Source organism: Chrysemys picta, chromosome 1 (genome assembly GCF_011386835.1).
Source record: "Chrysemys picta bellii isolate R12L10 chromosome 1, ASM1138683v2, whole genome shotgun sequence".
Classification (NCBI taxonomy): domain Eukaryota; kingdom Metazoa; phylum Chordata; order Testudines; family Emydidae; genus Chrysemys; species Chrysemys picta.
The window spans coordinates 19427398-19454319 of record NC_088791.1 but is presented as its reverse complement, the minus strand read 5'-3'; the positions used below and the strand labels follow the sequence as shown (position 1 = coordinate 19454319).

Genomic DNA, 26922 nt, shown 5'->3' with positions numbered 1-26922 from the left:
CCATTTCTCTACAAAGACATACCTGACAGCAGCAGTGGGGCTGGCATCCCTACAGTAAGCCTAAGCTCTGTGGCATAGCTCAGATACCACTATGTAGTAATTGTGGGGTGAATCGTGAGAGTGCAATCCCAGCCCCATTGAAATCAATGGGAGTTTGGCCATTAACTTCAATGGAACCGGGATTTCCCCCTGACTTTTTAATGATCCCTGCGGTATATATGCACAGTGAGAGCCCAGTATACCATGCAACAGACTGGTCTTTGATTTCATGGCAGACAGCCCTAATTTTTGCTGTGAAATACGCTGAGTTTTGCAGCAGGCTTCCAGCACCACAGTGACATGAAAATAATCGGAGATGGATCAAAGGGAGCAGCTTCTACTAGCTCAAAAATTAAACTCAGCAATACTATCAATACTGTTGTGACTGGGCTGTTCATTTGAATAATTGAATGTAAAAACCCCAGACTAACTCAAACTTCAGTTTTGAAAGCTTTTCATTTATTTTACGCTGCCACAGAAATTGCAGCGTAACCGCAGGATTTAGCATTGACAGTACACTTTGTAAGTGAACTGCAGCAGTTGCCAAGGGAGTGAGCCAGACTGTTTGGCAGCTGGGAGAGGGGGATTTCTTGTTGAGGGAAGGGGAAGGCTCTTGTTAATAGGGGGAGTGTTTAAGTAGCTGCAGGGAGGGGGAACTGGAGGGTTTGGCAGCTGGAACAGGGGTTGGGACTTTTGTCAAGTGTATGTATGTATTAGGGGAGGAAAAAGGAGCATTTCCTGCTTCCTCAGAGGTTTTCTTACTTGAATCTCTCCCCAGATACTCTGCAAAGGAGCGGAGGTCCTGGCATCTCACTCATGGTGGGGAATGGGGTATTCACATCAATTGTCTTATTTCTCCCCTCACGTGGGTTTCTGCTGGTGTCTCTCTCGCATGGAGTGGGGGGTGGGTGGAGGGGAGAGCTGTTTTTGCCATTTACTTCTTTTAAGTTTCCATGGCTCAGTGAGTCTAACTGTTGGATGAGGCCTGAATGGAGAGTATTTGGGGATTCTAACTGCCTCGGCATTAGCTGCCCAGATATCTCCAGAGGCCTAGTTCCAAAGAGCATAGTAAACAGACAGACACACTGACCGTACACATTTTGTTGGAGGAAGAGGCGCAAATACTTACTTTCTTCCACATCCCAGCACTGGGCGACTGGGTCTCCGTATTTGACATCTTGCCTCCTGGCTCGCCTACAATAAGAGCATTAAAATGTATAACACTTAAGGCATAATTGCTGGAATTCAGTAACAAAATGCAGAGGAGCTCGGCAGATGTGGGACCGCAGCACTTCTGCCCTATCGTTGGCAATTACAGCCCTAAGTAAATCCAGCCTCCCTCTCAAGTGGCATGTGGCACAGAGAGATTTGTACAAATGGCACAAAGAGACAGGCCGGTGATTTAAGAAAATCACTCTGGGCAGAGAGATCTGCCTAGAAGAGGGTGAGGAGGGCAATCAAGTGGCAGAGACAGCTTCCAAATCAGCTATAGGAGCTCTGCCAGATCCAAAGGCAGAACAGATGTTGTGATCTGGTGGGCCAGATCATCTTGGAAACCATCAGAACTCTCAACACCCTACGTCATGTAAACCTACGAGCTTCAACAGACCACATTCCTGACTCAATTCAAGGCCAACACAGTGTAATGTCAACTACTGAATTTTCTAAAACAAGCAATGCTGGAAAAGCGTAGGTGCTGCTTCAGATGGAACAGTTTTGAGAACAGCAGCTACAGTGTACGGTTTGGGGAACTTTATGTAGAGATGAACAGAGCAGGAGATTGGGAGTCAAGATTCCTGGATTCTTTTTCCAGTTCCGCTATTTAACTTGCGTATTGATCTTTGGGCGAATTACTTAATCTCTCCGTGACCGTTTTTAGGTTTCATTAAAATAATATTGATAATACTTAGCTCTTACAGACTTTCATCCATAGATCTCAAGAGGATAAATCTGATTATTTTCATTCTTCAGATGGGGAAACTGAGGCACAGAGCGGCAAAGTGACTTCCTCGAGGAGACACGGCGAGCCAGTGTCAGAGATGGCAATAGGCCCTTACAAGTGCAAAGCACAGCAATGTTTAAGTGGAAGAGCTGGCTCCTGATGCTGATGTGGCCATTTGGAGAAAAGACTTAAATACGCTGGGAGCACAGTGTGCCAGATAGCTAGACCGAGCTAAAGGAAAATACGCAAGTAACTGACCTATGGAAGATGCACAATGCAAAACATCAATCCCTTCTTCTGGAGCCTCGCACCCACAAAGCTTTGACCTATCCACCAAGCCAAGGAGCTCTATAGATAAATGAGCCCTCGTTCTCTGTCTCCACATGCAATGGAAAGAAAGCACTGCAGCCTTCAGCAATCCCATGGGGCATAACTTCTTCATTGAATCTTGGCTTTTATATTTCTCTTCTCATTTACATTTCTCTGTATTTATTCAAGTTCACTTTGGCTTAGGGGAAAATGCACATGGTTGCACAATGAATGACACAATAACCCGTAACTCATTAACTACAATAACTCATTTCATCATTTAGGCCCAGTACTGCAGTCCTTAAGGAAGCAAACTCATCACAGACAGCAACCATTGGCCTTTATTGTAAGCAGAGCTGGGCAACATTTTTCAGGTGAATTGTTTATATGCTAAAAATGCAGTTTCAGCAAAAAAAAAAAATCTTTGTGTGTGGGGGGGAAGGGGAGGGGGACTTTTTGTAATTTTCTGATTCAAACCAAATTTTGTTTCAATTTTTCGGAACTGCCAGCAAACCAAAAAAATCAGTTATTCGCTCCAATTGTAAGGACTGCCCACAGGACAGTTTCATTGAAGGGGTGGAAGAGGAGGCTGAGGAAAAGCCTTGGAATAGTGGCGTGACCTGAGAAATTCTGGCTGACCCAGTCAGAATGCTAGGAGGGGGAGCTAATGCCAGCTCAGTAACTCTATTAGCCTTCTAGAGTACAGCATGAAATCCCTCCATCTGGCTCAGGGAGAGTTCAGATATGGCTCCCGTCGTCCTTTCTCTTTTGGGAGGCTGGTGCTGCAGCTGGTATTAGCCCAGCAAAGCACTTGTGTAACCTATACCAACACACTATGGTTCTCTGTTCTTCGCTAGTCCATGGATAGAGGTTTGTAAACTCTAAAACACTTTAGCCATGAGACCTGTGTCTTTTAGCTCAGCTCATCCTTTCAGTTCCTGCTGCCGATGACCCACCCGGGGGTATCATGTGAGAGTCACACTCCCCATTGTGATTGTGCCTGGCTCCCATGCAGAGGCACAAGTACAGGAGGCTCCTTGAATCACTTCCCACCTTTGCACACTCATGCAGAGGGAGCCACAATCTAGCCCTTAGCCTCATAATTTCGTATCTTAAAGCATGTTGTGACAAAGTTCCTCCTCTATCTTGGTGGGTCCTGCACTTATTGGCGGATTTTCTTGCCTCAGAAATTCACCAATCCACAAAGCCCAGAGACCTTCCCCTCTGGAAGAACCCACAGTCCAGGTCAATTGGGAGGTTTGGGGAGAACCCGGGCCCGCCCTCTACTCCAGATTCCAGCCCAGGGCCCTGTGGACTGCAGCTGTCTATAGTGCCTCCTGTAACAGCTGCAGGACAGCTACAACTCCCTGGGCTACTTCCCCATGGCCTCCTCCAAACACCTTCCTTATTCTCACCACAGGACCTTCCTCCTGGTGTCTGATAACACTTGTGCTCCTCAGTCCTCCAGCAGCACACCCTCTCAGCTCCTTGCACCTCTTGCTCCCAGCTCCTCACACTCACACCACAAACTGAAGTGAACTCCTTTTAAAACCCAGGTGCCCTGATTAGCCTGCCTTAATTGATTCTAGCAGCTTCTTCTTAATTGGCTCCAGGTGTCCTAATTAGCCTGCCTGCCTTAACTGGTTCTAGCAGGTTCCTGAATTACTCTAGTGCAGCCCCTGCTCTGGTCACTCAGGGAACAGAAAACTACTCATCCAGTGACCAGTATATTTGCCCTCTACCAGACTCCTGTACCCCACTGGTCTGTCATAATGTAGCATAACAATAAGTATAATGATCTTGTTATGTTAGACGCCCTAGCGCAGTTATCGCTATTCATATTAAAGTGCTGCACTGTTTTCATAGCACTCCCATCAAAACATGAACAAAGTTATGTCTACAATTTACCTAAAAAACATGCTGAAAAAGTGCAACTTGTTTTCAGTGGCCTAGAAACTCAGTGGGAACCTCTGAGGCCCTTAATGTAGAGAACATGAGTGGGTGGATTTTCCAAAGGAACTCTATACATATTCTTACCTTTTAGAAGTTGGTGCATATCTGGAACATGAGTTTCCATCCCAAGCGCAGTATGGGTCTCTGGCAAGGCAGCAGTCTGCACAAGCCTTCCCATACGTGTGACATCTGTGCAGGGAGAGCTGAACCAATCCATCTTTGGAACCAATGTACAATTGTTGCTGCAAATCAGGCAAGGCGAATGAATTAGAAGTATTCTTCAAGCAATTATTTTACATGCTCTCTTTCTTGCTACCACCCTTGCAATCTTTCAATCTTGGCCCAGATTGTATTAAACGGGAGAGAATTTCACATTCATTGTAAAATGTTTCTCAGGGCAATGTGTGCACTGGCCAGTCTCCATCCATTACAGATAACATGATGTTGGAAAGGAGCTATGGAACTGGAAGGACAAGGATCTAAAGCACTGGTAGGATGTTCACATGAATTTACAATATCAAAAATGAGCAGCAATCCACAACAAAAGTAACTTTACTAATAATTTGATAGAGGAAGATAGATCTTGATGTTAAGCTCAACTGCCATGGGGCGCATTTCTGGTTTATGTCTTATGTTCCTAAAAGCTCATGCTTCAGAGTTTCAGACGGTCACCTGCACAGGTCAGGAAGGGATTTCCCCCCCATCCAATGTATTTTTTCATCTCCTTCCTCTGAAGCATCAGGGATGGCCCTGGCTGGAGATAGGATATTGGATAAGGTGATTCAGGGCTCTGAGGTGACATTGAGCATTCTCTCTCTCAGGTGCTTGGCTGGCTGATTCTTGCTCACAGTGTCTAACTGACTGTCACATGTGAGGTTGCAAAGGAATTTTTCCCCAGGTCAGATTAGCAGTGACCTTGGGGCTTTTTGTCTTTCTCTGCAGCATGTAGGTGCAGGTCACTTGCTAGGATTACCTGGGTATATCTCACCTAATCATTTCCCTGCCATTGCAGGGACCTCAGGTACTGTGCACCTCAGGCTCTCGCCTACTCTCTGCCTGTAGCACATAACAGTTCAGTTTCCTGTGAGCTGTAATACTTTGTTCTAATTTCAGTCTAATTGGGTTTAGTGTGCGGGTCCTGGGTGGTGTCGGTGGCCTGTAACATACAGGAGGTCAGACTAGATGGTTTGGTAGATGGCCTGTAACACACAGGAGGTCAGACTAGATGGTTTGGTGGTCCCTTTGGCTTTAAACTATGACACTGACCTGGAATTCGGGATATCTGGATGACCTCGGGCAAATAATTTTCCCTCTCTGTGCCTCAGTTCAGTATTTAAAATGGGGAATAATAATACTTCCTTTCTCCCACCTTTTGTGACTTGTGTAGTTAGACTGTAAACTCACAGATTGGGGACTGCCTCTTAGTATGTGTACATAGCCTGGCACCGTGGGGCCCTAATCCCTATTTGGGATCCCTGGTTGTGCTGCTTGTAATACCACTACTATAACCAATAATAAAATAATAATAATGTTTTGTTGAATTAATAGATTATACAGAGTCAAATTTTTGTTGTATGTGGAAAATATTTGTGTTAACTTAATTCACAAATCCCACATCCATATGACTAAGGATTTGTATCCATGAGTAATTACCAGTTTGGGCATACAAACTATTATTTGCAAGCAAATGTTAATTTTCCAGGCAAATTAGTTCACACTATACTTTCCAGATGCAGCTTAAGTGGCAGCCTTTGAAAATTTGGCAAATAAGCAACAGATGTCACCAGCAAAGCAACAAGCTAAATGCTCAAAATACCAAACTATTCATGTGAATTAAACAAGTGTGTGAATTACCTGCTTCAGGGACATCTCCATAGTTGAGATAAATGATGGATGCTGAAAAATTAATGAGTGAATGTCAGTGTAACTATTCATTGACATTTGCTTCTGTCATATCTTAACATCTGCCTACAAGAAAATAAAGAAAACTACAGATCAATTTAATTGGTTTATCCAGATGTGAAAAAATATCAGAAATAAGGAAATACCTGCTTCCAGAAATACATGCCAGCAAATATGTTCTGCTACTTGCCAGTAGATGATTTCTATCCAGGAAGATTGTAATTCACACTTCATAGAGGACCAGCACTAGGTCTAAAAATTCCATTTAAGCACTATTTTGAAGGCTTAAATGGGACTTAAGGTATGCATAGGTTGCTCCTCTGCACCAAGGGTGAATTTTACCTCTAGTGAAGTCAATGGAAGTTGTGCCAATGACTGTAGTAAGAACAGGATGGTCCTGGTATATTATTTATGCTCTATCACATAATGCAACATCTAAGCCTATTGTTTAATTTTGATGTGGCTTTAGGAATAAGGAATGGTTTGCAGCTGCTCTTTCCTCTTCAATTTTCCATATTAAAAAATGTAGAGATAACATTTATAAAGTGGAGGAATGTCTGCTAAGCAAACCCCAAATCTTTTAGTGTTAAATATGATATGGCATGTTTGCCCTTGACGTTATGGTATAAGAATGCAGCAAATTGGTGTACATACTGAAACTCCTGATTACTTGGCAGACTGTTGAGCAATCTTGGTATTTTCAAAGAAATATTTATAATTGGTGTTCAAGGCAGTGGAAAGAGGACATTGAGAGCCTTTAAATCAAGAGGATTCTCATCCTATAGATGATTTATTAAAAGGCACATAGAGAGATTAACTCAGTAATATCAGTTTTACAGAGCCTGTACTAGTTCTGGGTGAACTCATTGTGTCTGATTTCAAACTCACTTGATCATTGTGATTAGAAAGATCGACTACGACCCCACTGTTCTTTGGCTTGCACTGCACTTAGGAGAGAATCTATGAAAAAAGGGCAGATGGTGGGGAGAAAGGAAAACACTAACGAAAGAGTAAGGTGAAAAATGAAGTAGAGCTGGATGCAATGAAAAGGGAACAGTGAAAGACTGCCAAAAAGGAGGAGAGAGAAACACTGGAATGAAAAAATAAATCAGAAGGCACATTCTATTCTCCATTACACTGGTGTAAATCCAAATCAACTCAACTGCCATCAACAGAGTTAATCAGGATTTATGTCAGTGTAATAGAGAGCAGAATTTGGCCCAATATAGATACCATTTATAAGGCAACTCACTGGAGCTGGCCTGACTCTCTCTGACATTCTACCAGCATTGCCAACCCCACCCACACAAAAACCTTGAATCAGGCTCCAGAATAAAACCACCGCAAAACAAAACAAATCAAGAGACTGATTCAAAAATCATTAGACTTTAAACAATAGCAGATATTTCCTTCATTTTATTTGCCTTGTGGTTTTTGTTTGTTTTGTTTTTAATCTTTGTTCGTGTTTCAAGGTTTTCTCCACAACCATGAGGGTTGAAAACATTTTTTAAGTGATAACGGGGATTGTAGGACTCCAGAAGCTGAGGCTTTAAGAAAAACACTAAAAATCAAGCAGTGTTGGTGAGACGGCTGAGAAAACTGTGAATTGGCAGCAGTGTTGTACATAAAAAAGACTTCCTAGGAGCTTGAAAATTGATGTGCTCTTTGATTCAATCATCTTTGGAAAACCAAAGGATCTCAATGTTAAAAATAAAATAAGTTTGGGAACTTGCATTAGTTCTGAGAAATGAATTGCTTCAGAGGTTAAACTCCACAAGGCTTAAAACTCCCCTAAACTATTCTCTGATGCTGTTCAAACACTCAGTGGCTGTTAAAGCTTACCTTGAAAATCTGCAGCTCTTCCAGTACTACCTCCTCCATAGTCCACTTCTCCTTTGTAATACTCACAACCTTCAGTACCGTTCCTGTGTCTGAAACAAAGATATGTAGTATACAAAGCAGTGCTTGTGTTTCAGTATTTAAGTACAGTTCTGTTTCTAACGGACTTCATATTGACTCCCCTTCCCATTCTTTTTCTAAGTGATGCTCTAAACTTCAGTTAGAAAGAAGATAAAAAAAGGAAACTAGACATCAGAGATCATGCTTAATGTAACCAGGAATTTGCTTTCTAAATACATCTACCTGTATGGCCCCCATCACTATAATGTCTGCGCAACTCACAATTTTTAATGTATTTAACCTCAGAATACTCTGAGACAGTGCTATTATCCCCATTTTACAGATGGGGAACTGAAGCACAGCAAGACTTGCCCAATCTCACAACAGAAATGTGTGGGGGAAGCATGGAATTGAACTAAGATCTATTGAGTCCCACTCAAGTGTCTTAGCTACTGGGTCATCCTTCTTTTTCAATAAGAACTTATCTATTTAAACAGTTTTAGGGACCATAAAGGGCCTAAAGTCCTTTGCTGAATAGGGGGTCTTAGTGACTACCTATGCAGCATGGTGTGATCAGACTTAAAACGGAACTGAAGTGCTTTTAAAATTACTCTAAACAGTTGTTTAAGATCCCAAAGCATTAAGGCTGGAACCTCACACCTGCTGAGGCCCAAATGTGGGACGTGTCATGTGACACTGACCCAAAGTCAGGGATACAGAAATGTTACTCATGCAAGAGATTTAAATCACAACGGGAGCCCTTATTTTAATGTAAATGAATCTTTGGATCACCACAGCTCCACAATTCTGCATTTCTGCTGTAAATAAATTCCAGTCATAATAGTGAAGGGACACCAAAGCTGTGTGACATTTACGTATTTGGGATTGCAATGAGTGACACCCCTGAAAATGAAGCCCAGTTGAGAGGTGTGCCTGAACAAGGCCCTTTGCAACTCTCACATCCCACTTGGCCCTAACAGGGGACTCATGAGCTGCATAAAGCCCTGTGTGTGGGTTGCACGTTTTCCTGACAGAATACAGTGCACATAGGGAGGCAGGTTGGAAGTCTAGTGAACTGAGCGTTAGGCATGCTGGAGTTCTAACCCCACCTCTGTCATTGACTCACTGGGTGGCTTTCAGAAACTCTGTGCCTCAGTTTTCTGACCTCAGCAGAAATTACAATGCCTCCCTACCTCAAAGGGAAGATAAAATACATTGACATTTGCCAATCCCTATTAAAGATATCAGGCTTGATCATCTCCTGGAACTCCCCAGTGCTGTACATTCCAGTTGGTGGAGTCCCACCATTGCAAGGGAGCTAGCCAACCCTGCCCCCAAAACACACAGGCTGGTGAAGGGCATGGCCAGGATGTCTGGAAGATGCAAGGCAGGACTGAATCAAGCCCATTCAGTACTAAATATTATATGTAGTATTAAAACAACAAATACATACATTTTAAAGCAAAGTAGGAGACTACAGCTGATGACATCCCTAGCACTTTAAGTGGAAGTTACAAAATGTCACTACCTGCCTTCTGTGTTAGTAATGTCCATACTCTTATCTAGGGTTGCATAGATACAAAGGGCTGCAGCTGGAATATCTATACATAACAGGCAGCCTTTCTAAATTCTCTAGTAGCATTGGTTGAACACATTCAAACATATTTTAAGCTCCTGATCTTCTGGTGACCAAAACCTCCCGAGTTATTTGGTGTATTTTTATGCACTCATTATATAATGTTTGAAATATTATCTTTCAGCCTGAATTTCCACAGGATAGGTTTAAAATATAAAATGAAATAAAACCATGAATTCTGGGGGAAAAAAGAGCTCACTTCATAATTAAAAGGTGAAGGCGCTGATAATTTTCTCTCTGTTCAAATTATGGAGCACCATCTAGTGACTACATGGTACCTAGCAACCTTCAAATCTCTACACTAAAGAAGAATTACAAAGAAGAATTAGATGTCAGTGCTATCTATCAATACCTAAACCAACAGGCGGTTATTGATTTAATATAAGTTCATTTTGTATGAAAACCTACTGCAGTAGAGAATAGCACAAAACTGACTGCAAATTCTAGAACACACCAAAATAATATTCCATGTGTTAGGCAGCAAATCTACCTTTTCTGAATGGATGTTTAATTTTTTCATAACTTTTCAGCATGTGTAACGTGAATGATTATGTGTGTGCATGTTGTGTGTATGCTTCAGATGTATATTTTATACTTGAATTGTAGGGGTTTCATGGTATTTGAAAGTGCATGATTGCTTTCCTCCTTTCATTGCTGTCAGAAAGACTTCATTCAGAGAGGCAAAGCAATGAAGGTCCTCCAAGATTGCGGCAGTGCTTGTTCCTGGACAGCCAACTGTGCTGTGAGAGCAAGTCACCCTGAAGTTCTTCCTCATGCTAAAATCCCACTGCATCTCACTCTTCACTCATTGGCCTGAAGTGTATGGATGCTAGAAGACACCTCATGACACCTTGTTTGCTAGTGAAATTAGTACTTGTGAGAAAGGCTGAGTAGAAAGGCCTGGAGACTTAAATCCTGCACCTGAGAGATTGATGGCTCTGAAATTCACCCCCTTCCAGTTTTGTCCCAAATAGTCCACATTTGTTGAACTTCAGGGCATGCTGCAAAATTCATCTATGTGGTAAAGGGGAGGCAGTGTGGCCTACTGGAGTGTGAATCAGGAAACCGGGGTTCTATTCTTGGCTCTGCCACTGGCCTGCTGGGTGATCTTGGGCAAGTCACTTCACCGCTCTGTGCCTCACTTTCCCCTTCTGTAAAATGGGAATAATGTTACCTCTTTGGTAAATGGAAAGATTCTTGATAGATTAGGACCCCAAATGATCTTCTTTAACCTATTTAGCTTTCCTATGACATTGCCCTTGAAGAACTACGAGAGCTCTTTAATTTACCTGTGCCTAGGAATATAACATCATACTGCCCATCTTCCGCCATGACATGATCCACCACAATCTGCGTCAGCCTGTAGTCCACATTGATTCTAGTAAATACAGGTCCTCCAGTCACCGGGTAAACCGACTTGTACATCAATGGATGGCGTTTTATAAAACTAATGACATCATCTGGAAAATCTCTGGTAGATTTAATCAAGGGGTCATAAGTTTTGCTTGGGCACTGAACACAAGAAAGGGAAAAAGAAGATAAAAAAGACATTAAGAAAAAATATTGATTACTTTGAAGCGTTCATTTCCGTGATAGGAAAACTTATTCACAAACAGTGCAGGGAGATAAATGAATGTTTAGTATAATGGAAAAAAATGTCTCATTCACTTGGAAACAGAGTTTAACATATAGGGTGCTTAGGGTGACCAGATGTCCCGATTTTATAGGGACAGTCCCGATATTTGGGACTTTTTCGTAGATAGGCGCCTATTGCCCCCACCCCTCTCCCAATTTTTCACACTTGCTGTCTGGTCACCCTAAGAGTGCTACACAGAGCCCACTGAAGTCAGTGGGAGCTGCTGGGTGCTAAGCCCTATTGAAAAATGAACTACTTGTTTACATGCCTAAATACGAATTAGGAGTGTAACTTTAGACAACCATTGTTTTTAAACCTTGGCTTTTGTGTGTATATTGTAACTGTTTATAAAGCATGAATGACAGCGATAAACCCAAGATTTCATCCAGAGGGAAAATAATTTGGCCTAGAATTGGAATAGCTCCTGTTGTTTCAAGTTTTCTAGTCACCAATGCGTGGAAACACACTGGGCTGTTCAAAAAGACCATCCAAGAACTCTCTGCATTGGGTTCTTCAGCTTGCCACTTTCCCCTTTGTTTTTCCACTCCCCTCTCCTCTTTTCATTTGTCTTTAAAAGCCTGTCCCTTTTATCCTCATTTCTGTTTTTCTCTGCTCCACTGATTTTCCTTTAGCTTCTAAAACTCTCTGAAACTTTATCATTTGTTTCCACTAGTCCATTGCCACTTCATCTCAGTAATATAAATTTCAGACCCTCGCACTATCACTCTTTCACAAAGGAGATGCAGTTTCTGGTGTCACTTATTCACCTGGCCAATCCAGCAGCCCTTTCTCAGACAGACCTTCCACTGAAGTCAGTGGGAGTGCAGGTCAGTTGTCAGGTTGGGATAGTAAGGATTGGCAGGCAGTGTTAGTAGGAAGGCTTTGTCTAGCAGGCACTATATGAAGCTCTAATAGGGGCTATAGGAATTCAAGCACTCAGACTCTATTTTCCTCCATTCAAGAAAAAAAGTCTGTTAATGAAACTTATTTTAAAAAAGTTACCTTTGGGACTTAAGATATATCAGTAAATAGGTGTGAAGACCACAATCAAAGAGTCTGTCTGTGCCCTCTTCTAACAATCTGTGTGACTATTACAGATATTGTTACGTTTATACTACTATCACCAATCATGGTGTCAACGGTTACTTATTTATTAATTATTACTATTATTGATCTGGTCCATGCCAGCAGTGTGCTCAGGGTTGTACGTGGCACATTTTAAAGGGCTTTTCAACAGACATTTGGATAATGAAGAGTGAACAGTTTTCAGCCAAAAATGATAAAGTAACGTAAGAAAAAACTCCCACAAATTTCTGATGTTCAAGATTTTTGTAACTATTTTCAGTGTTAAAAGTAGAGGTCCAAGATGTCTTTTCTTAATCAGGCCTCAGTCCTAAGCATCAGTGGGAATTCAGGGTGCTCAGCACAGAACCTCACACTATTAATATGTTTCAGAGTAGCAGTCGTGTTAGTCTGTATCCGCAAAAAGAACAGGAGTACTTGTGGCACCTTAGAGACTAACAAATTTATTAGAGCATAAGCTTTCGTGGGCTACAGCCCACTTCTTTGGATGCATATAGAGTGGAACATATATTGAAGAGATGTATATACACACACATACAGAGAGCATGAACAGGTGGGAGTTGTCTTACCAACTCTGAGAGGCCAATTAAGTGGAAGCAAGACTTCGTTTGCTATTTGTGCAGTCATGGAAAGTGTCTGCTGAATATCAGGAGAACTTCCTGACAGGGACACTCCACCATGGAAGAGCTAGAGGCCCATTACTTCAGATTGTTTAACAATGAGTCAGACAAGTGAACTGGGTATGGAAGAGAGGGAGAAAGGAAAGACCTATTATATTGTCTACCTATTTTACTCCGATTGGTGTGTGTTTTTCAACAGTTAGCCTACAGTGCCCTCTGGTGGTTTTCAACGGAAAGTCCCCAGCTTCTTAAATCTGAATTGCCTGGATACAAATACAAGACATGCTTCTTTTCATCACTGTCTGTGCTGTTGCTTAATTGTTTAGGGCCACAGGATACCCTGATCTACACACCACAGAGAGGGGTAAAAGGAGGCAGAAAAGATCCAAAACTGAAGTGGGAGAAGTGTAAACAGAAGTATTTCAGAAGATTGTCTCAAGAGACCACAGAGACCCAAGAGCCTCTCGCCAATGTTGGGGTTCTGTAGCGCTGGTCCAGTGGGGCTGAACAGGGGAGCAGTCACTCTTTAGTGGCCTGTTCCCTGGCACATTTCCTAGTGGGAATCTACTCAAAAGTTACGGCTGCTAAAACAGCACCCTCTGCATTACTGAAGCAGAACTGTTTAATCATACTCCCCTTGTTTGCATTTGTCTGTTATACAGCTCTCTTCTACTATTTTTGTCCTGGGTAAGGAGTTGCAGACTGTGCTCAAGCCACCTTTTAGCTTTCTCTTGTATAACGTAATCAGGTTGAGATCCTTGTGTCTCTTGTCGTAAATCAGGTTTTCCAGACCCCAAATCATTCCTGTAGCTCTTCTCTGAACCTTCTTCAGATTTTCAGCATCCTTTTTTATAGCATGGACACCAGAACTGGGCACAGCATTCTGACTGATGAAGGCCTTTAAAGTGAATATTGCTGCTTACTATACATGTGATAAAAATGAGAAAAATAATCCCTGTGCTTCCTGCCAGATGGAGCCACAACACCCTTTGCGAGAAGGGACGTCTGACAAAGGAGTCTGTGCATAGTGTGCTAGGGCAAAATTAAGGCTTGTGATGAGGTGATTTGCAATCATCCTCTGCAGCTGATTTAAGCAAACAGAATAGAAACTAGGGTTGCCAACTTTCTAATCCCACAAAACAGAACACCCTTGCGCCACCCCTGGCCCTGAGGCTGTGCCCCTGCCCCTTCTCTGAGGCCCCTCTCCCTACTCACTAAATCTCCCCTTCCTTCTTTCTCTTGCTCTGTCCCACCCTCACTCACTTTGACCGAGATGAGTGCTCTGACTGGGGGTGTGGGCTCTGGGGATGAGGGGTTTAGGGTGCAGGAGGGGGCTCCGGGCTGGGGTAGGGGGTTGGGGTGTGAGAAAGGGCATGTAGTATGGGCTCTGGGAGGGAGTTTGGGTGTGGGAGGGGGCTCAGGGCTGAGACAAGGGGCTGGGGTGCAGGAGTGGGTGCGGGGTGTGGTCTTCAGGAGGGAGTTTGGGTGAGGGACGGGGCTCAGGGCTGGGGCAGGGGTTGGGGTACGGCAGGGGGTTTGGGGTGAGGGCTTACCTCAGGCGGCTCCCGGAAGTGGCTGGCATGTCCATCTCCTAGGCGGAAAGGCCAGGAGGATCCATCCGCTGCCCGCGCCCACAAGCACTGCTCCCACAACTCCCACTGGCTGCAGTTCCCAGCCAATGGGAGCTGTGGAGCCGGCACTCAAGGCAGGGGCAGCACACGGAACCTTCGTGGCCGCCCTAGGCCTAGGAGACGGACATGCCAGCTGTTTCTGGGAGCCACAGGGAGCCAGGGAGCCTGCCTTAGCCCCACTGAACTGCCAACTGGACTTTTAGTGGCCCGGTCAGCGGTGCTAACCGGACGCACATGGGTCCCTTTTCGACCAGGCGTTCCGGTCGAAAACTGGACGCCTGGCAACCCTAAATAGAACTCATCTCCCAACACACATTTTTCAAATATCAAATGTGCAATTTGACAGATAGCCTAACTCTCTGGTGCCAATTAAGGACTCAGCGGTTAGAATTTGCTACATTACATAAGGTTTGGCAACATTTTAAACATTCATACTCTGTACAATAAATACTATGCCAAGGACTGAGCCTGCCCCTCCCTTCATGGTTTGTGTGCATTACTAGCATACAGGTAACAATCAGACTTATTTTGCCGATAAAGTAGAGACTTTCTGGCAAATGATTATTGACAGCGGCGGCTCCAGGCACCAGCGCTCCAAGCGTGTGCCTGGGGCAGCAAGCCACTGGGGGCACCCTGACAGTCCCTGCGAGGGCGGCAGTCAGGCTGCCTTCAGCGGCATGCCTGCGGGAGGTCCACCGGTCCCGTGTATTCGGTGGCAGGTACGCCGAATCCACGGGACCGGCAGACTGCCTGCAGACATGCCGCCGAAGGCTGCCTGCCGTGCTTGGGGCAGCAAAAAAGCTAGAGCCACCCCTCATTACTGAGGCCTCTCTTTGGATAACTAGACAGCTACAAGGAACAAATTTCTTCTGGCAGATCAATACCAGATCTGCACTCTGAGACAGTGCTCTGTATACGTGCAATGAACTGGCATTGATATCAGGGATAGTTCTATATATGCACAGCAGGGAAACCACAAGATTGGAGCCAGGACTGCCGACAGGGGAAAGAAAGGGCAATTGCACAGGGGCCTGGGTGATTTAAAAGGGCCCAGGGGGCCCCGGCCGCTGCCACCGGCAGCAAAGTGGAGCTAAGGCAGGCTTCCTGCTCTCCCTCACTCTGCGTTTCTCCTGGAAGTGGCCAGAATGGCCCTCCGGCAGGCGGAGGGGCAGGGGGTCTTTGCATGCTGCCCCCGCACAACACCGACTCCACAGCTCCCATTGGCCGGGAACTGCGGCCAATGCGAGCTGCGGGAGTGTTTCCTGTGGGCAGAAATGCACAGAGGTGAGCCACCCACCTAGCAGCTGCAGCCAGAGGGGTGTGCCGGTCACTTTCGGCAGCCACACAAGGTAAGTGCCGACCTCCTGCCCCCCTCCTACACCCCAACCCCCTGCCTTAGCCTAGAGCCCACACCCAAACTCCCTCCCAGAGCCCGCACTCCGCACCCCCTCCTGCAACCAAACTCCCGCCCAGAGCCTGCACCCCGCACCCTCTCCTGCATCCCAACTCCCTGCCCCAACCTGGTGAAAGTGAGTGAGGGTGGGGGAGAGCGAGCGAGATGGAGGGGGGATGGAGTGAGCAGGGGGCAGGGCCTCGGAGAAGGGGCGGGGTAGGGGCCTTGCCTCAGGGAAGGGGTGGGACGGGGGAGGGGCAAGGATCTTTGGGTTTGTGCAGTTAGACAGTTGGCAACACTACTGGGCAGGCATGTGGAAACCCTGGCTGTGCCCGAAGAGTGAGCCCAGCACTGCAGCCAGCAGCTCTCTGGGCACCAGCCAGCGCAGGTGCAGCACCGCCCAAATGTCAGGCAGACCGCGTCCGCATGGGCGCAAGTTGTACATGCGTGGGGGCCCATTGACTGTTCTCCCCTGGGGCCTGGAATTGCTATTGGCGGGCCTGATCGGAACAGAGACCAGCTGTGTAAACCAGGTCGGAGACATTTGTCCTTTAAGTTGATCCTACATTCATATCTAAATTTAATCTGTACAGTCCAGTCCAGCCAAAAAGACAAATTAGCTTGAAGTTTGGCTTGTGGTAAACAGAGCTAGTAACTATTCTCTGCAAGTAAAGGGAGTTTTACCTGCATATAAAACCGCACAAGTCTCCTAAGAGAGAATCTAGTTAGGAAAAAAGTAGTTTTTGACTTAGGGTAAAATTTTCAAAAGCACCTAAATGACCTAGCAGCCTAAATCCCATTTTTCCAAAGCGATTTAGGGCCAAAACAACCTAAATCCCATTCTTAGGGCCAAAGCAACTTAAATCCCATTTTTCCAATGTGATTTAGATGCCTAAAGAATATTAGGAACTCAATGAGAATTAGGCATAGCTGCAATTTTTGGTGTCGAAATACTTTTAAAATCTGGCTTTTAGGCAGTTAGGAGCCTAAGTCCTATTGAAAGTCATTGCAGCTTAGTGCCTACTACAGCCCAGATTTTAAGATATTTAGTCATCTAACTCGCACTGTCCTTATGTCACTTTTGACTACGCCTAAATTACTTAGGAGGTTTTGAAAGTTTTACGCTAGATTCTTGAGGTGTTACATCAGTGAAAGGCAGAACTGCACTCTGCATCATCATGTACCCAGTGTCCTATCATTTAGTGTCAACCTGCAATTTGATGTACCACTGTGGCTAAAAATTAAAGAGTCAACTGGAAAATACAGTTGCTGTTGCATTACTACCCTGAGATCGTTATTCACTGGGCATCTCTGGAGAGTTTGGCACAAGCAAAGAAAGACAAGGAGATATGTCAATTGGATACTGTAAAAGTCTCCTTTGGAAATATATTTTCATTTGATGTGAGTTATTCCTAGTGGCATTTTGCCAGCATTTGCATAAGGTCTTTATCCCCTGGTTTTCTGAGCAGGATCTCCCATGTTCCGTTGTCTGATGTCCTTTCACAAACGAAACCCATTACAAGGTTATTCCTTGGAGACTGGCTGTATTCAGATTAATTTGTGAAGAAAATGATGTTATTTTAATACAGGGAATTTCTGACAGAATAATTTGCTTTGATATTATGTAACAAAGAGAAATATAGAGTGTGTGTGACGAATCTAAAAATCCATTCAAAGGCTAGTCTAAACTCTTTCTATTTCCAGAGAAATTCAAATAGATCTATAGTGACAGCAGAAAAAATTCAGATAGAACAATAGCTGTAACCAAACCAAGCCATAGCTAAACAGTACATTTTCAGGGCAGCAGTCAGGGACATTTCTCTTTATCCCCATCCCTCTGAACTATCCAAATTTAATCCTCCTCCAACTTAGACTGTTCTGGGAACTCGGTAACTGATTACAATGGTGTAGTTATCCATTTAGGGGTTGAGGTAAAGCCCATTGAACCGAATGAAAAGATTTTCATTTTCTTCACTGGTACCAAGTATCAGGGGGCAGCCGTGTTAGTCTGTATCCACAAAAACAACGAGGAGTCCGGTGGCACCTTAAAGACTAACAGATTTATTTGGGCATAAACTTTCGTGGGTAAAAAATCCACTTCTTCAGGTCCATGCATCTGAAGAAGTGGGTATTTTACCCACGAAAGCTTATGCCCAAATAAATCTTTTAGCCTTTAAGGTGCCACTGGATTCCTTGTTATTTTCTTCACTGGAGTTTGGATCAGCATAAGTGAGAGTAGAATCAGGCCAGATTCCCTGGGTTCCAGATGTTCAATAGCTCCCCATTAATGAGATTTATTTTTCCCTCCTTTGTATATTTTTCTGTGATTTGCATTATCACTAGCTAAATATGTTAGACTTTATATGGCACAGTCCACATCTTCTAGTGCTTTTTGTGTGGCTCCTCCATTCACAAATGAATCACAGCCACTCTATTTTTTTTTTATGAATACCACTTTGAAAATCTAAGTTAGCATGAGAGACTGGAAGATGTGATAGATGTTCGGAGAGCTAGAATGTGAGACATTTAAACATCTTGCTAGAAATGTCTATGTGGAAGAACGTGAGACGCAGGAGAGGTGACATCACCTGCTAACATCTGTGGGATTAAGAGCAAAATGTCTACCAGTCTAGAACTGAAATAATGATATTACTCCCAAAGGCCTGGATCCTGCAGTGTGTAGTGTCAGCAGATCCCCGCCCATTAATTTCAATGGACCACCATGGACGCTTGCACAGAGTAGTTGGCCGGAGTGCGGTCTACTATGACTTCAGTGGGCTTTGGATCATGTCCTAAAACAGCCTGACCATTGAGAACAGCTGGCCAGGTGCAACTCTGTTGTGCTTGGCAAAGCTAGCTGTGCCCATAGGCATCTCTGGCAGTGGCATGGAGTACTGGAGAAGGGAATGAAAAATGATTCTCTGGCACCAACAGGACTTTGCCCTTTGGCAAGTCACCAAACAGCTCCACCCATCATTACAGGACAATCTATGTAGGCTTGGGCTTCCTCTCATACTAATCAGCATGACACATGATGTTAGAGACTAGGCAGCACAGTGGGTGAGTCCAGTAGCTTTTCACCTCTTGAAAGCTGAGGTCACATCCTGGCATATGTCACAAGTGAAAATGAGAGGGGTGATCTCCACCCATTCCATAGAGGACATTAGTGTACATCTGGAAGGACCAGAGGGCGCCTCAGATATGGACACACAGCTCCCACTGAAGTCAGTGGCAGTTCTACATTCACATCAGAGGGCACAGGACTGGAACATCAGGAATGCTGCATGTGAGGACTGGACTTCTACTCTACATAGGTTCTTATAATACCCTCATCACCATAGTATCCGAGCGCCTTCCAATAGTGCATTAAGAGATGTGACTAACATCTGTCAGGGGAGGATTAGTTTAGCTCTGGGTGGAAGCCCACAAAGAACATATCCAGAGCGTAAATCACTCTTGCAAGATTTGTTAGGTCTTTGCTTTTATGAAAGATAACTTCACAAACACGTAAGTTAAATGTTTAGAAAAAAATCACACATACTGTGCACACATGTTCAGCTACTGTGTAAAATCTCATTCACAAAACATTAAGGGATTGATTCAACACCCCTTAAAGTCAATGGGAGTCTTTCCATTGACTTCATTGAGAGTTTGATTAGACCTTATTTGCTTTGGGTCCAATTATGATCCTAGTTACCCTAACATAAATGCTGTAGCAGCGCAACCAAAATTGTTGGAGTTACTCCTAATTTACACAGCTATTGCTGAGAATTGGGAGTTGCCCATTGGTTAGGGAGGTGGTGTAGCGCACTGTACTTGGACTTAGGATCTCAGGGTTCTACTCCCAGCTCTACCACTGGCCTGCTGTGTGACTTCAGGCAAGCCTCTTTACATCTCAAAGCATCTGTAAAATGGGGACGATGATATTTACCTCTTTTGTAGGTCACTTAGATGTATTATTATTATGAGCAATTCTAGATCAAATTGTCCACTCTACTATGGGAGGAGATGAAACCTCAGAAGCTCCACAAACATGAAGGGGAAAAGAAACTACAACAGATGATCTGCAAAGATGCTTTTTAAAATTCTCTCGTATAGACTATGATAAAGCACATTTGCACTAATAAAATCCAAACAAAGTCAGGAGATGGTAAATTAAGGCTAAACTTTTTCATTTGTACGTTAATGAAGGTTAATTTGGTTGCAGTGCACAGATGTAAGATTTTCTCTTTTTTGCTTGTCTGGTTAAATTTGTAGTTTAATGTAGTATGTGTGTCTGAGTAAATCCCACAAACTGCAAAGATGTGCAGTGCTGCTGAGTTAACATTATGTGGAAAGCTTTGCTGACATTTTCAAAAGTGGATGCCAAAAGTTAGGCTCCTAAATATATGATTTATCAAAATCCTGAGCATTTTGTAGCTCTTAATGAGGTTAGTAAGAGCTGCTGCATGCTTAGCACTTTGAAAATCAGGACAATCATTTAGACCCCTAACGTTTGCATTTCCTGACATCTCTTGACTTTAAGAATGCACCTTTAACATTGCATTGATGTTGACTTTTTACATCAATTTTTTAAAAATAAAATGTGGCTGTATGCATGTTTCAACATAAGGACAAAGGGTAACAGAACCAAAAGCACCTAAATCTAATTTTCAAAAATGACATCAGAATTTAGGAACCTAAGTTGCATTGAAAATCAATGGGATTTGAGCTCCTAAGGCCTAAGTCTCTTTTAAAAAATGGGACGCAGGCTCCTAATCCATTTAGGATCTTAAAAAAAAAAAACATTACCCAGAATTCTGTGTCTGATTTGCAGTGTGTGAAGTTCCAGCATTTATTCTGCATTTGGTATTCTAGCCTGCCTGCCAACACCATCAGTGTATCTCTGTGTATAGAGACAGCACAAAATATGCAGCGGGATCCACAGGGAGATTTAGAAAGCAGAATTTTGCACTAACTTTGTTGACATGTCATGCAGGCCCACTGGCTAGGCACAGACAGGGAGCAGCAAAACAGCAAGGTGGTAAAGGACCAACCTTTTTTTTTAAGAAAGAGAAATATTGTTTAAAAGGCTCAGATTCCCATAGCTGATGCCTGATCCTAGATTGACCCAAAAGAAAAAAAAAATGTTAGTTCAGGTGGTGTTTGGAATCAGCTGCCCCTCTGTTCAAGGTTCCACTGCCTGCCTCAAACATGCTGTATCACTTTTCCTGTTAATGCACTGGAATTCTGGAATTGTGGATATTAAGGAATAAATTGAGAGAATTGCTTTTAGGTGGACTGGAATAAGAAGGATCCGCTAAGTGCCCTTAACTTTGCAGGTGGCACTGTAGAGCTCTCTGTAAAGCTTTGCAAGTGCACAAGACAACTAAGATTCACTGAGTTCAGAAAATCTACTGTTAACTCCAAGATGATTCATATCAGGGAAAGCATATTAGTAAGGAGGTGGAGGAGGTTTCTTCAGGAAAACAACATAAAGTGAAATGTTTCACTTAATCGGGCAGCCCAATTACAGTGTGGAGATCAAAGGAGAGCTGAATTGGAGAAGTGAGGAATGCATTCCAACCTATAAAGATCAGGAGCAACAGAGAGATTAGCCTACAAATAATAAGTGACACCTGTGTAACCTCCATGTTTTATATACAGGCTTATTACAGCAGGAAAGCCAACCAGAGAGCGGGCTAGTGGGAGTTTTTGGCGGAGAGTGTTGGCTTTGAAGGATGCTTCCCTTCGGGTTCAATCTAGTTAGAATGAGATGTACAGCACCCCCACTACCTGCATCTGCATTGAAACTGCAGAGGGGATAAGAGAGGTGAAATATGATCAGTGTTAGATGTTATGGTGAGGAGCTCTACAGAAAAGTGAGAGAGACCCAGAGTAAGGAAGAGATCACATCCGAGAATCTCATATTAGTTTTAATCATTTTACAGTTTTTCAAAAAATGTAATGCACTGAAAAACAAAGAACCCAGAAACCCAGGGTGTGTGAGGTTCTTAGATACTAGTGATTATAGCCATAACGGTAGACAGATTAAAAGACTTTCCCCCTAATTTAATCAAAATCCTGCCTTCTACCTGACATCAGTCCTGATTATAAATGTGAAAACCTTCAGAATACATTTTAATCAGAGTTTTTGGAGATTTAGTCTTCTAATGTTAATGGTAGCTTCCTGGGTAGTGTTTTGTAGTGACAACAGAAGTTATTCAATCTCAATTTTTAAGACCCCCCCCCCAAAAATCAGAATGAAGCAGGGTTGCTTTTCAAATGGACCTCAATTTCAGATCTGCCGGCTGTTATTTTGATTTGTCCCTTTCATCAGCTCCCAAATTCCAGCATACTGTATTTCAATTATTTCACCCTTGTTTAATTCCCATTATTTCCTGGAGGTTCCAATTAACACCACTGGGACAGGCCTGGCCGAAAGAGGCATCACACGCTGACCAAGCCTAGGAGTGCGGTGTATCAGTGGTTCCTGAACTAACACCAGAGGGCAGGCAAACAATGCAAGAAAGAAACTGAAGCAAACAAGGGATCCTGCTGCTTCTATACAGTTTACCATTGTGGAGTCATGATATCATCGTCATGCTGGGAGTTTATCGCTAACACAAATTGCCACAGGAAGCATTTTGTCAAAATTTCAATATCAGCGCAGTCACAGCATATATAGTGAGCAGCTTTATTTACTTAGGAGATAACGTTAATTGAGTAGAATGTTAAATTAGGGTAACAGTCTCCAGCTTCTGTATAAATGCTTAAAGGAAGCCAACGCATCTCTGGGAGCCCAACATCAAAGGGAATACATTTCACAGTGTATTCATTTTTTAAGCAACCCATAACATAAGAAATATAATGAATCCAGGAAGAGCTCTGGACACCCTAATTGTGTCTTAGCACTTATGCAGATCTTTCCATTTTCCAAATACTAATTTATTAGGGGCAAAATTGTACCTATTTTGCATAGCCCTGAGCAGTACTAAAGTACCCCATGCTAGAGGGACCACAGGTGACATTTGACCTTGAGGGGTAGTGACTCCAGCATCCAAGGAGCACTCAAAAGGTAACACGCTTAAGTCATGCAGCATACCTCACCTCCTATCCCCCGACATGCCTAGCAAGCTTTACTGGCTGGCATATAGGCAGGAAGGAATCATGGCTCCAACTACATCTCATCCCCTCTTTTGGGTTCTCTACTACATAGTGGAGGTCTTGGTACTAGCACTGTGCTCCCTTGATCAGAGGGGATGCAAATCTGCCCAGAACCTTATGTGGCAGCACAACACAAAGAGAGGCTCCTCTTTCAGATCTGGATTCTTGCCCCTGTCCCCCAAAGTTTAAGACTATTCATATCCAGGCTTTTGGTTTAGCCTGTTACAAGATGGGGGCCTTGTCACTTAATTTTAATTTGGATCCTGATTCAGGCCATCATTATCATCAAGGCAGCTCCCAAAGGGATGTAGTCTCCTTGCAGATCAATCACCACTGGGATCAATTTCTAGCTAGGTCCTTAGGACAATCTGGCTGAATGTTCAGTCTATGTCCATCATTGGCCATCTCACTGCACTAACAAATCTTTTGGTGACTATGTGCTGAACAGCAGCATTCCTTGGTAAACAGGCTTTGTAATTTATTGGTCTTCCTCCTATTATGTCCATACCAGAAAAGCTGACAAAATTGAACTTGTGCTGATGGAGATCCATTGCTGACCGTGTCCTACCACTTAATATGGAGCTGAAATGGGCAAGAGTTTCTCTGCCACGGAGGAAAAAATGCCCAATGAAAACTTGTGAAAGGCCATTCCCGTATCCTGATTGTTGGCGGAATATGTAAAATTGGTGCCTGGAATGTTCAAACTTTGTCCGAAACAGCTAAGCCGCTCTCATCAAGCTGTTGAAAAGTCTGATTGTTGATATCTGTGCCTTATCTGAAGCACACTGCCCAGAACCAATGAAAAAAGAGTTGAGGACTATACGTTTTTGTTCTCATACTGCCCTCAGGGGTTGCTTGAGCAGAATGGCTATCGTACTTTCACCCAATGCCCAAACAGGAACTGCAGCTGTGGCAGATAACTAATGAGCAATTTATCCTGACTGGGATACTAAATACTAAATCCCCAAATTTAAAAGATGTTCAGATCTGGGATTGTTCCATCTCAGTAAAGACAAAAGATTCCAGTATTAAAAATACTCAATATAAATAGATATAATGTAAACATGCACTACTGTATAATTAAAGTAAATTATTGTAACCACTTTGAGAGCACTTTCCCTACTCAACCCTTGTTCAGGAAAACTCTTACTGACGTCTACTGACAAAAGATTGAGTAAGGAGGCCCTTAGTATTTGACCCTAACTTTTTATGGAACCATTCTCTCATAGCTGTTATCAGGTGTTTAAAGGAAGTAGCTGCAGACTTACGGGAAGGGTTATGGAAAGTATCAGTTTATCTTTAAATCTTGCAACCTTTATAATTCTTTCAGATGTGGACATCCAAAACAGTACTACAGATCAGTGCCGACAGGATCACTGACACACACACACTTCCTTCCTTGTGAATCTCAGTTCAGGCATGTGATGGCTAATACGCAAAAAAAATGATCCCTCTATCAGGGCAGAAGTTTTAGCACATTCATCTTTCCTGGGCATGGCAGGCATTTCAGAAGAGTAATTCCAATTATATAGACCTGTGACAGTTTCTGTTTTTGTGGGCACTGTTTTATGCCTATGAGTAACTGCACCTGCATTTTTTAGTAATGAGCTGTGAGTGCAAGTGTTGATTAGTTCTAGCCCAAATTGTCAAATGTGGCTTCTACTTTTGGGTACCTCAAATTCTGGATGGCAGTTATAGACACTTAGTGCCTGATTTCTGAATCTCACCTCCCATGTATTCCACTCAGGCCCTAGGTTAGGTATTTCAGGTTGGACAATCATAAACTGCGGTGGCATTCTAAATTAGAGTACTCAATTAAAATCTAGATCAAAATGCCTACCTGTTTGCATGTGTGTAACAGGGTGGGCTGCACTGTTATGAACCAGGGGGCCTGCTCGTGCCCCTTATGAGGCAGGGGTCGGGTGTTCCCTACAAAAGGCTGAGACAGCTCAGTTGGAAGAGGAGCTGTAGAAAGGAAGTAGGTTTCTGTGGCTGGGCCAGGAACAGGAGATAGAAAAGCGAAGGGAAAGGCCTTGGGACTCCTGCAGCCTGAGTTGATCAGAGGAATAGTATTGTTTTGTGTTACTCTGTGAGTTTTGTGTTTGAATTAATAAACTGTGCCCTGCAGCATGGGCCTGAAAGAGACTTTGGGCATGGCATTAGTCCTTCCTGGGTTGGGCAGACAAGCAGCTTATAATGTGCTAGTATTTATCACAGATGTCTAATTACTATTGGTGCCTGCAGATAGCTGAGAAAAAGAAGGGGGGGGGGGGTTTAAAGGAGAAATGGGTGATGACAAGAACACATAGGAGTGAGAGATGGACTGAAAAGAAGAGCAAAAATTAGATAGTGAATTACTGCCTGAGACAGAGGCAACCTCAGGCCATAAAATATGTCCTTGCTTTACTCTGTCATATAATCAGTTTCTCACAGCAATGTGTGATTGTGTAGGATCATGGATAGGAAGGGAAAAGGCCCATAAGACAATCTCGATTAAGATGTGGACTACTCTACAAAGTTTGAGAACTTCTGTTCTAGTGCTCCGTCCAGTCTATATTTATATGTCTCCATCTACACAGGGCTTCCGTTGCTCTCCTCTCATCCCCAACGTGGAACTGTCACTCTTAGCTACACGTGGTTAGGCTGGTCCAAAATGTTCCAATTCAATATTTTATTTTATTTTTAAATGGGGGAAATTTGTCATAAAAATGATCCTTTTTTTGGTCAACTAGAGAGTAGGTCAACCTTTTTTTCAATATTTGAAATATTCATTAAATTATAAATTTTGAAATTTAAAAAAGGTGGGGTGGGTTGTTTTTTTTTCCAATTTTCCACCCTTTTCCTCCTCAGGGTCTAGCAGGTTACTACTGGAAAGTATTTCCTGATTTAAGCTTTACTTTTTCTTCCCATCAATCAGTTTTTTCACCAGAATAGCTTAAATTTTGCAACAACTAATTACTTATGTTACTTTAAAACAACTTATAGTAATGACAAACTCGAAATCAATGGTCACATCTAAGGGAACAGAATTTTATCAAAACCAAAGACTGTAAGGTATAGCAAAACACAGAAACACAAGATTTAAACAAAATGTATCATTATCACTTAATAGTCATCAGAGAAAAGTCCTCTGCTATTTATGAAGTGTTGATGTCTCAGAGAGAATCTCCACCTACACATGGAAATATAGCCAAGAGGAGCCCAGAATGGGAGAGAACAATCAGGAAATAGACAGTCTGGGTACAATGTTATCTCAGAGAAACGGAAGAGTTATATATAAAAAGGGGTAGGTAGAAGTCTGAGCTGTCAACATGAGGAGGGTTGAGAGGATAATTTAAAACATCCTGAAAGGAAAATACAAGTTACTCATTCAGAAAAATAAAATATGGGACAATGGTCATTGAGTAAAAATAGAAGTGTATAATTAAAGAGACACTTACTGTACCAGGCCGGGGGTATGGGATACGTCCTTCGTATTGTACCCATCGATGATCCACACTTTCTTTGTGAGCGTAAGGGCCATTGAAAACAGCTCTGATATCAGCCATGCTGTACACACAAACTGCAGAGCCCTTGAATACAGAGCTGAAAGAAATGAAGAATGTTTATAAGCACATTTTTAAATCTTCAGTATAGGCCTGATCCAAAGCCCACTGAAGACAGTTAAAAGACTTCCCCTGATTCTGATGGACTTTGGATCAAGTCCTATACCTGAGAATTATTATAACTGAGG

At 43.1% G+C, this 26922-nt stretch overlaps 1 protein-coding gene across 11 annotated transcripts in view; it reads right to left on the bottom strand.

Annotated features, from left to right (window-relative positions):
• The window catches only part of SEMA3D (semaphorin 3D), a 195190-nt gene that overhangs the window by 16072 nt on the left and 152196 nt on the right, over positions 1–26922 (bottom strand). For all 11 annotated transcript variants that reach the window (XM_005304502.5, XM_005304501.5, XM_065553614.1 and 8 more), the window contains 6 exons: positions 26630–26774; positions 10970–11192; positions 7988–8076; positions 6098–6139; positions 4328–4485; positions 1169–1233 (listed from right to left, as the gene is read on the bottom strand). In XM_005304502.5, the coding sequence (XP_005304559.2) occupies positions 1169–1233; positions 4328–4485; positions 6098–6139; positions 7988–8076; positions 10970–11192; positions 26630–26774 (722 nt within the window). The remainder of the gene's footprint in view (positions 1–1168; positions 1234–4327; positions 4486–6097; positions 6140–7987; positions 8077–10969; positions 11193–26629; positions 26775–26922) is intronic.